Source organism: Neophocaena asiaeorientalis, unplaced genomic scaffold (genome assembly GCF_003031525.2).
Source record: "Neophocaena asiaeorientalis asiaeorientalis breed wild unplaced genomic scaffold, Neophocaena_asiaeorientalis_V1.1 scaffold123, whole genome shotgun sequence".
In the NCBI taxonomy this organism is placed as follows: Eukaryota; Metazoa; Chordata; class Mammalia; order Artiodactyla; family Phocoenidae; genus Neophocaena; species Neophocaena asiaeorientalis.
In genome coordinates, this window is record NW_020173666.1 from 6,772,478 (window position 1) to 6,785,939 (window position 13,462).

General features: G+C 40.9%; 1 protein-coding gene across 1 annotated transcript in view; it reads right to left on the reverse strand.

Annotated features, from left to right (window-relative positions):
* Positions 1–9,620: 9,620 nt before the first annotated feature.
* RMND1 (required for meiotic nuclear division 1 homolog) overlaps positions 9,621–13,462 on the reverse strand; it is a 39,031-nt gene continuing 35,189 nt past the window's right edge. The window contains exons 11-12 of the mRNA XM_024747860.1: positions 10,702–10,818; positions 9,621–9,835 (exon numbers count right to left, since the gene is read on the reverse strand). Coding sequence (XP_024603628.1) covers positions 9,803–9,835; positions 10,702–10,818 — 150 coding nt within the window. The 3' untranslated portion in view covers positions 9,621–9,802. The remainder of the gene's footprint in view (positions 9,836–10,701; positions 10,819–13,462) is intronic.

Genomic DNA, 13,462 nt, shown 5'->3' on the forward strand with positions numbered 1-13,462 from the left:
CCTCCGCCTCCTGCTGCTCTGCCGCCGCCGCAGCCGCCGCCGCCTGCAGCACTAAGTACGCTGCCGCTCCCACCCAGGCTCCGCGCTCTACTCCAGCCAAACTTCTGCAGACCATGTGCAGCCGAGGCGAGGAAACTTCTCTCCACCTATTGGGGCTGGAGGCTTGAGTCACAAGCCCCATGTTTACATGAAGTGTTAGGTAGGACAATCCTGGAGATGCTCGGGGAAGGGATGGAGAATTACTGCTTGGATCCTTCTGCAAGCTTGTGCTTGACATCTCTGGCCTATAGCTTTGTCCCTCTGCTTCCCGTATTAGCATAAATTTTAATCTTGAAAGACTTGAAATGGATTGGACTTGAGAACCAGGGAGATAGTTGTGAAATTACTAATAGTTTTTTTACCGCCAGTGGTAATTGAGAAGGCATACTGGAGTAGACATGCTTGTTGGTGCTGTGTGTAGAGGTAGAAGTGCTTCCTTACAGACCAGATGAGTGTGATGTAAGACGTTTCTGTTAGGATTGAATTTGGTGCTTATTTCAGTAATTGGGTTTTAGCTTATGAAGCTTTGGTCCAGAAAAGTCGAAGTCTGCAAAGCGTGTTTGTTACTTACGAACAATTTACTCTCCTTTTAAGCTTTGGTCTCTGAGATATTGTTAGAGTGGATTCCAGAGTTGGCCATTCTGTTAAATTTAGAGGTCCTGAAATCTTTTAACGGGGAGGTCCTGAAACATGGTAACAGGGCAAGCATGGGGTTTAATATTCATTGATGGTCATTCTTAACATGTTAAAGTTTACTTTTGCGTCGTTGCCATTTTGCTAGAATTTTATATCTTTAGAAGTATGATTTAGTCCTTTGAGGAATGCATTTAACGATTTGTTTTACATATATAGGATTTTGAAGACTTAAAAAAGAATATGGCTTGATTTGTAAGAAAATGGAGGCAGCAGTTCCTAGGCTACTCTGGTTTTAAAGCATGCTATCCTGGATATAAGCTCCTTGATTTGATGTGGAACCCATTTTGGTTGACACAGCCAGACCTAAGCACAGTGCCCTGGCACGTAGTTCACAAAATACTTAAGGCAAGTTTATTGTCTTAAGACAGTTAATTTAACGTACAGCAGTGTCCCTGCTAAAAATCTGCGTGTGATTCGGTAATCCAGTCGTACCTGGGGCTACTGATGACTAATTCCTTCTTCTTTGAAGACAGAATAAGCAGCTGTGTAACTTTAGTGGTCCAGAAGTGAGTAATAGATTTAGTACATACCTGCCTTGAACTTTCTTGTTCTTTGATCAGCTAGATAAATGACTTGTGAATGGCTAAATGTCTGCCTTGCAAAACCAAATTCTGACCCTGCTGTAAGCATTTCTGGTGCACTATCACTAAAACATCAAAGTTGGCCATTAGACTGGCATGCCAGTTTCCTTGGATTTGCTTTACAGTTGAGATCTGTTTCATCTCATTAGGAAACTAAAGTGATTTTGATTGGTAGACATCGTTAGAGATCTTTGGGTTCTTAATTCTTTTAGACTTTGAACTTTCAAGTTTATAGTCTGATGAGTGCTTACATGGAGAGTGAACTGATTTAAGAGACACCAAAGGAAAAACTGAGCAAAACTAATGCTGAAGTTTTAGATGAAGCCATAGGGCAGAAACTTGGCTATGTGTCTCAAGTATTTGGCCTTGAGTCAGAGTAACTATGCTTATTCTTAAGATCAACAAATATTTTCTCAGTACCATACTCTATATAGTTGTATAGAAATAAACCCTGGGGTTATTCCTGAAACTGAATCTCCTTCCTTCCTAGAGAAGGTGCTGTCAGGAGCATCCTAGTGTTCTCTTTTAGAGCTGCTGCTCTGGAATTTAGAACTGGGGTGGCTTTGCTGCTAATTCTTGGAAGGCATAATGATGGATACTTGGATTTTGCCAAGTATGTCAATTATTTTGATTTTTAGTCACCACCATCAAGTAAAAGCATTATAAGGAGTGCTATACAGACTATATCTGCTTTCTACAACTGGTTGAAGTAGAAACATTTTGATGGATACGTATGCAAAGGTTGGGGAGAAAACTTAGTTCTTGCGAGAATGGCTAGTAGTCTGTCCGGATTGGGCCAAGGGAAGCTGTCAATTAGTCTGGTTATGGGAGAGCCACAAATGCCCTGAGTTAAGCAATAAGAAAAAGAAGTTAAGTCATCTGTTTAGTGTTTGTGTACTGATCTGTTTTTCATTTTGAAAATAAATTCGGCAAATTGGGATTTCAAAAATAGTTTCACACATTTTACCTCAAAGAAAATCTCAGTGCAAGCAGATAATCAAGTGGACTCATCAGAAGTTACGTTATGCATAAATATTCTGCAGAGTCTTGCGTTGCTGAAAGTTTTGATATGTGTTATGCTGAGGTGCAACCAGAGAGATATGCACTTGCTTGTGTTCTGAAGAGGGATAGTTCCAGGGAGACTTGGACAGTGGGCAGAAAGCAGTTTAACAGTACTGTACTTTCGGGTTTTTTTGGGGGGGGAGTGGGCAAAAATTTGTGTGCGCTCAGGTTGAAGATGGAATTTCCTTTAACACTGATGATGAAAGTAATAGTAAGAGGAAGTAATACATGTGGGTACATCCCAAAGCTTTTTCACTACATAATTTTTTGAAGAATGTCTTATGGGTAATTTCTTAAATTGGGAGAACGACGTGCTTTTTTACATGCTAGATTTCTAAGTCTAGGGTAGATGCCACACCTGTGTTTGCAAGCTTAACGTATAAGTCAGAAAAGATGTATTTTGTGTGTCTTAGATTTTGTTCTTTTTGTTAAAAAGTCTATAGAAATGCTTATTTTATAGTTGATTGTTATTGAGACTATTCCTTCAAGGATTCCCTATACTTTAGCAATTTTTTTTGTTTGTTTTAAACCTATTAGCGTAGGCATGTGGGTTTCAAACTTTTCCTGTTGAGATTCTAAAAAAAATATATTTTATTAAATGCTACCTGGTACTTATATGTAAAGTTGAAACAAAATTTTCAGGAAATAGTACTTGTTACTATGGGTATATACTCTGCTAACTTTTGTTCCATTTTTTAAAAAAAGTAGCTGATTGTGGTACCTTAAATTGATTTCATAAATCACAAATGGATCAGGATCCACAGTTTGAAAAAACTGGTATTTCAGTTTTTAGTATTAGTTGCTGTTACAAATTATCCCAACACTTAAGTGGTTTAAAACAGTGAACATTTGTTTATCTCTGAATTTCTGTGGGTCAGGAATCTGGAAGTAGCTTAGTTAGGTAGTTCTGGGTCAGAGTCTTTCATGAGGTGTTTTTTATGTCAAGATGTTGACTGAGTTAGGATCTGCTTCCAGGGCAGCTTACACTCCAGCGGGTTAGTAGTTCTCGGTTCTTCTCTCTGGGGCTGCTTGAGTGTCCTCACAACATGGTGGTGGTTGGCTTCCCCCAGAGCAAGCGATCCAAGCAAGAGCGAGGAGGAAACATCACCATCCGCCACACGCTGTTAGTTAAAAGCAAGTTACTCAGTCCAGCCTGCAGCCAAGGGGAGAGGAATTAAGCTCCATGTCTTGAAGGGAAGAGTCTCAAAGAATTTATGACATTTTAATAACTACCACAGTTCTATATTTTTCCTGTTTATGGATGAATTAGGATTGAACCAGAATTCTTGCTGAAGTCAATCTGTAAGTAATTATCTTAGTTAATTCAGTTTTTTCTCTGAGGGCCTTTAGTCACACTCCTTCCTCTAAAATTTGAGAAGACAGGCTCAAAGAAGTTAGGTAATTAACTAGCCAAGCCCATTCAGTCTAGGAAAAGGAAACAGATTTTCTCTGACTTTTTGTCATGAGAAAATAATAATCTGTGTGCTGATAGAGATGAGAAAATTGGCTGATTTTTAAAAAAAAATCTTTTCTGAAGAAGTTATAGTGTGGAACTTTTGTTCTCTAGTCTTGCAGCTTGTATTTTTACATGATCATAGTTATAGTGTCAATTTATTTGGTCTCTGGATAATGCTTGATGTCTTTATGAATTTGCAGACTCCTCATACCAGCACCCCCGTCCCAACTGATTTTTAGAGGAAACGGAAAATGTACTTATTAAATGAATTTTAACTACTTTATGGTTAGCTCTATGTGCTGCCTATATTACTGACCCTGAGATTGTACTGTAACTAATTGTACTGTAACTCTTCCAATTAGCACATTTCCAGGACCTAAAAGATGATGTTACAACTAAAAGGTAATCAGGGTGTGCGTGTAAAGGAAACTATACCATGTTTTTCTGCTGTGAATTTTTCATGGAAACTTCGGATCTAGAAGGCTTTGTTATAAGCCTAGTTTTGGCTGACCGCTCCAAGGAGTGGGGTGAGTCCCTGGCATGGGTAGCGTGAGTGAGGCCAGGATGAGTTGCCAAGGCTCACCTTGATTGTGGTTTTTTTTTTTTTTTTTCCATTAGGCTTTTCTGAGTAATAGATGGGGATACAGTAAATCGTGTTACACTTCTGCTGTTACAGAATTGGATAATGGCTGCTTTTTTCTTAGACTGCTTTCTAGTTTGTCTTACCACCGGGACACCTGACAGTTCTATTCTGCCCTAAAGCACTGATTGTACTTACTTATGTAATTACTTTTCTTGGTATTTATTTATATATGTTGTATCTCCTATCCCCCTGTAAGATCCTTACAGGGATTTACTTTCATATATACTGCTGGTACTCAAGTACTTGAAGAACTGAATTGAATTTGTAGTTGAAGGACCGAAGATGATAATTTCTACCACCACAACTGAATGGAGAAATGTTTATTTTTGAAGAAAGCCTCTGGATATATGTGGTAGGTGCAGCTGGTGTATGTGTTAATCACTATCTCTGTTCTTTAGATGCCCACAGTCCAGTGGGGGAGAACACAATCATATACTTAATACACAGTTTGTTCTGTACTACACATGTGCAAAATGGTGTGCTGGTACAATGAAGTTGGTGTTAGAACTGAATCTTGAAGGGTGAGTGTGGATAAGATGTGGTTTTGTGACATGTTTGGGGTTGTGCATTTCTCAGCTTTACTCCATTATGCATCTACCTTGAATTGTTTTACTGTTGGCAAGTGGCCATCATAGTTTGATAAGTTGCTTCTTTCTGTGGCATGCGTGCTCTTGGTATATTATTTCTCTAGAACTGTGCTGGTCCAGTTCAGTAGCTCCTAGCCACATGTGGCTATGTAAGTTAATGTCACACTAGCCACACGTGCTTCAGTATCCACATGGGGCCAAAGGCTACCATATTAGATGACACAGATATTGAACATTTCTCTTGTCACAGAAAGTTCTGTTGGACAGTGCTGCTCCAGAGTCAGTCTGCACATTTTCACATTATCTGTAGAGTGTTAAGTTAGGAATAGAGTGAGAAAACTTAACAGCTTCCTGGCATTAGGAGAGACAGAGTGGTTGGTGTTTATGAGTAGAGGGCAGAGAGTATATATTTACAGTGGTTAAGAATATAGGCTTTGGAGTCAGATCTGGGTTGGAATCATACTCTGTCCCTTAAGCTGTTTGGCTTTGGGCATGTTATTTAACCTCTGAGCCTTAGTTTTTGTTTTGTTCAAATAGGGATAATATTTATCTCCAAGGGCTGTGTGAGTATTAAAAAAGTGTATGTTAAGGGGCTTAGCACAGTGCCTCAGTAAATGACAGGATCATTAATATATTTTTAAAATAGTCACTGATTTAAAGAAATCTTTAGAGTTATCTTAAAGTAAAATTAACTTTTTTTCCTTTTGGTGTACAGTTCTGTGAACTTGAATATAGGTGCACATTTATGTAACCCCAGTCAGGATACAGGACAGCTCTGTCACTTCAGAAAACTCCCTCATGCTGTCCTTTGGCATACTAACCTCCTCCCACTCCTCTCCCTGGCAGCCAGTGATTCCTTCTCCATCACTTTTTGTCTTTTCTAGCATGGTATATAAATGGAATCATATAATATGTAGTCTTTTGAGACTGTCTGCTTTCAGTCAGCTAAGTTGAGTGGAAGAGTCATAAAAAGTTGTAACATGTATTAATAGCACAACGGATTTTTAAAGATATAGTTGTGAAATATTAAACAAAAAAAGTGAGTCTGAAATTTTGCTTATAGAATTGTGTGTGACTGGAGTTTTTAATGTTTGAAAGTGAAATTAATGATGAAATATATAGGGGAAAACTACTCCCCCCAATTGATGACAGCTGTGTATGTATCAACTTGTTTTTCTTTGTGAAGATAGTTGATCATTGGTAGGAGAGGATCCTGTTTTTAGTTTTATTAAAGATCTGTAGAGTTGCCAGCACAGTCCTGATTTGAAAAAGGTGGTTGTTTAAACATCATTAATTTCTAAAAATGTGGTCTGAAGATAACAGCTGGCTGCTTTGCCTAGACCTTCCCCAGCTTAACCCTGAAAGCCTGGCTGCTCCAGAAAAGCCCCCAGTGCCGGGAAACCCAGGATCTAAAAGGGCCACTTGAAGGAAATTGGAGGATTCCAGTTCATCAGATTTCATTAGTGAACCATCAGAGAGGTATTTGATACTAGTTTGTTGTCCTCTGTGAGTCTTCATTTGAGTGAGTTTAAGAAGCACTCTGGTCCATTTTCATTTTTTTCTTTCTCTTTGTTGGCTGCACTGCTGCAAGGAATCGTAGTTCCCCAGCCAGGGATCAGACCCGTGCCCCCCTGCAGTGGAAGGCGAGGAGTCTGAACCACTGGACGATCAGGGAAGTCCCAGGTCCATATTTTTATGTTAGCAATATATATATATTTTTTATTTTTATTTTTGGCTGCATTGGGTCTTCGTTGCTGTGCATGGGCTTTCTCTAGTTACTGTGAGTGGGGGCTGTTTGTTGTGGTGTGCGGGCTTCTCATTGCGGTGGCTTCTCTCGTTGTGGAGCACGGGCTCTAGGCGTACGGGCTTCAGTAGTTGTGGCACATGGGCTCAGTAGTTGTGGCTCGCGGGCTTAGTTGCTCTGCGGCATGTGGGATCTTTCTGGACCAGGGATCGAACACGTGTCCCGGCATTGGCAGGCGGATTCTTATTCCCTGCGCCATCAGGGAAGCCCTCAGACATGTTTCTTAACTAAGGATTCAGAGGGGATCCTGGGGATTTGATTCAGCCTTCATTTACTCTCAGAATCATATATGGGTTTTTACGCAGATGGACTGTACTAACAGTTAACTCGTAACTTCACATATGTTAATTCCATTAATCCTCACAGACATTTTGTTCTGAGAGAAGCTGTGATCTTGAAAAACTTTTACGTTTGTATTATACCTAAAATAATTTTAAAAACTATATATAAAGTTGAAGCTTTTATCATAAATTTAAATACTTGAAAAATGTGTAATTTCTGACATAAGTATTGATACCTTTAAAATATTTAAATTATATATAAACAATAAAATTATAATTTATATCTTTAATATATCTTAGTGGAATGTAATACAATAAGTTGATGTCCACCGTGATCCATTTAAACATAAGTAAACGATCCAAGTGTTACCTTCCTTTTTCTTCTTGAAAACTGTATTTGTTACATTTCCCCCACAAAACGTTATCCTAATAAATTTTTATGCTTGAAGGTCTCACTGTCTTTTTGTTCTTTGTTACGTATTTGTGTATAAGTTGAAATGTTAAATTTTAATTTGCCATGACCATAAAGCACTAAATGTTCATGTTCTTTTTGTTGTACTAAAATTTTATAATTACACAGTTGACCCAAACAGCAAATTGTACACATTGATACTTGGAGTAAAATTTTACTGGAAATGGCCCCTCTTATTAAAGAAGGCTCTGTTGACCAGTATTTCAAATTGTCCTTTGGCTTTCTAAAGATTTTGAAATGCAGGTTAAGTATATTTAAAGGTTTTAAAATATAGTGGACCAAACTAAAATTGAAGATGGGTGAGATGCCTTCTGTACATTGTGAGATTGGGAAAATGGGAAAGAACAGGCTCGATACGCTGCTTACAGGTGACAATGCAGGCACAGCGATTTTATGAAAGTGCTGATGTGGAACTTGATCTAGAAAGCTTTTTTTTTAAAGGTAGAAATGAGTTTTCTTTTTTAAAAAACGTGTTTCTTGGCTGCGTTGGGTCTTTGTTGCTGCGTGCGGGCTTTCTCTAGTTGCGGCGACGGGAGCTACTCTTCGTTGCAGTGCACGGGCTTCTCATTGTGGTGGCTTCTCTTGCCACGGAGCACAGGCTCTAGGTGCGTGGGCTTCAGTAGTTGCAGCGCTCCAGCTTAGCTGCTCCGCGGCATGTGGGATCTTCCCGGACCAGGGCCTCGAACCCGTGTCCCCTGCATTAGCAAGCGGATTCTTAATCACTGCGCCACCAGGGAAGTCCCTAGAAAGCAATTTTTTTTTTTTTGTGGTACGTGGGCTTCTCACTGTTGTGGCTTCTCCCGTTGCGGAGCACAGGCTCTGGACGTGCAGGCTCAGCGGCCATGGCTCACGGGCCCAGCCGCTCCACGGTATGTGGGATCCTCCCGGACCTGGGCACAAACCTGTGTCCCCTGCATCGGCAGGCGGACTCCCAACCACTGTGCCACCAGGGAAGCCCTAGAAAGCAATTCTTAAATTATCTATGCCCACATGTTGCATAGTCCTTGGTATAGGTACCTGAAATAGAAGACCGGTACTCAAGAAGAACTCTTGCGGTGCACTGAAAGACACCAGGATGGGCAACTTCACACTATTCCAGCAAATATATACATGAATGTCATCAGTGAGGGTACAGATAAATGTGTATTCTCTTGGGAGTATACCATTTAGCAGTTAAACAAGCTATAAAGTGACTGACAGTGTCCCAATTTAGAACAGTAATACTCTGGATATGTATATAACTTATAAAAAAGTCATTGTGATGGCGAGAGGGTAGTAGGTCAGGGGGATATGTGTAAAAATAAGGCAAATGAAGATAAAAAGGACTTTTTTTTTTTTTTTTTTTTTTTGCGGTACGCGGGCCTCGCACTGTTGTGGCCTCTCCCGTTGTGGAGCACAGGCTCCGGACGCGCAGGCTCAGCGGCCATGGCTCACGGGCCCAGCCGCTCCGTGGCATGTGGGATCTTCCCGGACCGGGGCACGAACCTGTGTGCCCTGCATCGGCAGGCGGACTCTCAACCACTGCGCCACCAGGGAAGAAGCCCCAGGACTTTGTTTTTAAAAAGTTAATTATCAATTCAAGATGGTAAGCACATAAGTGTTAAATTCTTTGTACTTGGTATTTTTAAATTTTCCCTGAGTATGTGAGAAACTTAAAAAAAATACTCCTCTGTGGGAAGAATATTTTGACCCAACTTGGTAGTGAAAGGATGGAAAGTATTGATTAATAAAAGGAAAGTGCCAGTGAGCAGTCAGACTCAAATTACGCCACCTAAAAATAAACAGGTATACAAAGTTCATTTTTGCCATTCAAGCCTACTTATTTTATAAATTTCAACACTTTGGAGTTCCTGTATGGTTTTCTTAGGGCCAAGCTTGGGATTCCCTGGGGAAAGGTTAGGAGCAATGCCCAAATTCCCCAGATGCCCAGATTATCCAAAGTTCTTTAAAATATAAAATGAACATTATCCTGTCAAACTGTCAGTGTTATAGACCCAAATGCCAGATTCTTTATAGTTTTTATTCAAGCAGCAATACATTTAGAAACTGAAAAAGATCACTGTGACAATTTCTTGATTAAAAAAATTAAATACCTATTAATCTCAACAGGTGAGCATTTATTTTTGATTGTAGAGCTTCAATATATCTTGCAATGACACTTTTCCTTTGGTCGTCACTTAATCAGAAAAATGCTCGTCCCAGCTCAAACATTACCTTACAAATAAAAAGTGAGAAGTATTAATAATTTCATGGCAAATCACTGGTACAAACTAAAATGACTTTTCTAAGGTCGTGATTAATGAAAAATGCTCCCGAAGTTAAGAATAACTTTTTTTGTTATTACAGGGCAAGCTGCAGATTTGAGGCACAGGTGCTTGATGTTGGGTTGAACATTATACATTTACAGCTAGAACTTGCCCTAAATGCCATCTTTAAAAACGTGGAGGGAGGGACTTCCCAGGTTAGCGCAGTGGTTAAGAATCCGCCTGCCGATGCAGGGGACATCGGTTTGAGCCCTGGTCCAGGAAGATCCCACATGCTGCAAAGCAAATGAGCCTGTGCGCCACAACTACTGAGCCCACGCGCCACAACTACTGAAGCCCTCACGGTTAGAGCCAGTGCTCCGCAACAAGAGAAGCCACCGCAACGAGAAGCCTGCGCACCACAATGAAGAGTAGCCCCCGCTCGCTGTAACTAGAGAAAGCCTGTACGCAACTAAGACCCAATGCAGCCAAAAATAAATTTATTTAATAAATAAATAAAAAGAGCAAATAATTAAAAAAAAAAAACGTGGAGGGAATTCCCTGGTGGTCAAGCGGTTAGGATTTGGCACTTTCACTGCCATGGCCTGGGTTCAATCCCTGGTCAGGGAACTGGGATCCTGCAAGCTGCGCAGCATGGCCAAATAAAATAAATAAAAACGTGGAACTTTTCCAAAAATCATACTTAATGCATTTTCAAAATATTACCAGAGTCACTTGAAACCTGCCTCACTTCCAAATAGACTTAACGTTTAGAACAAAGTCATGCTCTTTCCTGCTATTGTTTTCTGTCAGGTTACTTTCATAAAAGTTACCTACCTCTATGGTGATAAGGATGACAATCATCCCTTCCAGGCGCAGCGTCCTCTTCTCAGTCAGGTGATTCCGCATCAGATCTGTTAGCTCCATGCAGTGCTGAAGCTTTTCATTCATGACCTGCATTAGAAAAATCTCGAAGTATCCTGTATATTTAAACATTCACTTACGATAACAGTCGCATGCTTCAAAATGATAAGTTTGAAATAGGTGTGCAGTGAAAAATCACTCCTTCAATTCTTGCTCCCCAGCCCTCCCCAAAGGCAGCCTACCAGTGCCACTTGTCTCCTTTCTGTGAATCCACCTAGAGACGTTCTGTAATGCACAGACCTGACTGCAAGAAATACTTTGCATACTGAAGCTCTTATATTCATAAGACTTTGATGGAAGATCTAAAAGTTCTTGATTTCTAGTTTTTCGTTGCTGCCCTTGGATTTTCAGCAGTTAATAAAAGCAAACCTGAAATACTCTTAGCATGGCCTTAAGATGACAATGATTACCTTCTACTAAAACTGTTCCAAGCCCCGCAAACACAAAACTTGACCTGCTGCACACTCGCCACTAGATGGCACTGGTTTTTTTTTTTTTTTTTTTTTTCTTTTCCTCACTGTCATGGCCTCTCCCGTTGCGGAGCACAGGCTCCGGACGCGCAGGCTCAGCGGCCATGGCTCACGGGCCTTCCCGAACCGGGGCATGAACCCGTGTCCCCCGCATCGGCACGCGGACTCAACCACTGCGCCACCAGGGAAGCCCGATGGCGCTGCTTTTAATGCTTAACTGCAGAGGTTCTGCATTCTGATGCCCCACAAGCTGGCTGAGGGGTTCATAGAAAACAGAATCTTTGAAGTTAAGACTTGAATGTGACCACTGGCAAGTTATACTTCCTTAATCTCTCTGTATCTCACTTTCTTTTGGAAATTACACAGTCTGGAAACAAATTTTTAAAAAGTTTTTGGATTCCCCTTGCTAACTTCTGGGGTACGTAGGCTGAGAATGCAGGTATGCTCAGTGGAAATCTGAGACAAATCACAGATGCATGTTTGGGGACTGACTGAAATGTGCTGGTGCACCATATTTACTATCATTTTGCACAGAGCATTGCTAACGAGAGCGAACACGTGGAAGCACACTGATAATACGTATTTGCCCACGCTTCCAGACTTCATGTAATCCTGTAGTCACCAATTTGTATAAATGTTTAGAACAGTGCCTCTTTCTTTTCTTCCTTTCTTCGTCTTCCTGTTTCTGTTGGCTGCTTGATCTTGGTCTAGAAACATACTCAGCCTTAAGCTTGCTTCTCTCTTCGAAATGCTGACACAACCCTTTTTTACATTTTCTTTCAAGTTTGACTAAAGAACAGACATTTTCTTTCTCCACTTCTCACCACCAACTTATTCCTTAGCCCTTAGAGGTTGTAGATATTACCTCTACTCCCCCGAAACTTCCAGATGTCTCCTAAACAGTAACACCCTTTCTTGGTTAGATTCTGAAATCTCAATTAAGCATTTGACAACACCTTGAAATGCACACTTCCTTTGGCTTTTTCTCCCCTAGGGACTAAGTTCTGCCTCCGACCATCACTCTTTTTCTGAGTCTTCTCGGACCTCCCCTGGCCTGTGGATGACACTTTCCAGAGTCCTGATCTGGTCCCTCCTGTCCTCTAGCTCTGCATTCTCTCTGCACGATCCTGCCCATCTGGTTTGTGTAGGTGCTTCCTGAACTTCAGTCATTTCCATCCCACTGTCACTGCTTCTGTGATACACATGTGCCAATTGGATTTAAAGTCAAAAAGACTTACAAATGGGGACTTCCCTGGTGGCACAGTGGTTAAGAATCTGTGCTCCCAATGCAGGAGGCCCAGGTTCGACCCCTGGTCAGGGAGCTAGATTCCCACATGCATGCAGCAACGAAGAGTTTGCATGCCATAACCAGGGAGCTGGCAAGCCACAACTAAGGAGCCTGTGAGCTCCAAGTAAGATCTGGTGCAACCAAAAAAAAAAAAACCCCACAAAAACAACCTTAGAAATGTTTATTTTAAAAGGAAACTACATTGCCAAAATGGAAAACCAGTATGATGTGAAATGGTGTTGGATACACAAAGCTGAGCCTGGTGCCCGGGAATTTGGTAGATTATACATTAGAGGGCCGGTCAAGAGCCACTAAAGCCAAGCTAAGCATTTCTCCTCAACTCTGAACAGAAGTGTTACTTGCTTCAACGCTTACATGTTATTTCAGGGTCCATGTGTTACCTAAGTTGATCTCTTGTACAAGTGTATGTATTCCACATTTTGAGAAACACTGGTTTAAACTTTTTTGATAAGTCCCAAGTATTAACTGCTTAATCCCGATTTCTCCTCTGCCCGAATTTCTAACTGCCTATAAAACATCTTTTTACTATTTTCCTGCCGGCACCTTAAATTTAGCATTTCTCAAACAACAGTTGACATCCTGTTCAAGTCTATCCCTCTTCTTGGGTCCCTAGCTCAAAGCAGGTCACGCTATCTTCTCGGGCACCCAGCGTAGAAACCTTTGATCTCTATCCTGCACTCCTGGATCCCTGGCACTTCAGTTGTCCTTGCTGTATGGAGTTGAGTCTATCCTCTCCTTAGCATTTCTTAATACACCTAGTAGGCTTTCATCAACTATCTGTCACCTCTTCAGACTGGTCTGTTTGGTCGTTTTGGTGGTGGTGATGGGCTGGGGGGTTTCCAGGTTTCGTTTGCACGGGCCACCAGAGTTCTCATCCTAAATAGGATGGATCGTT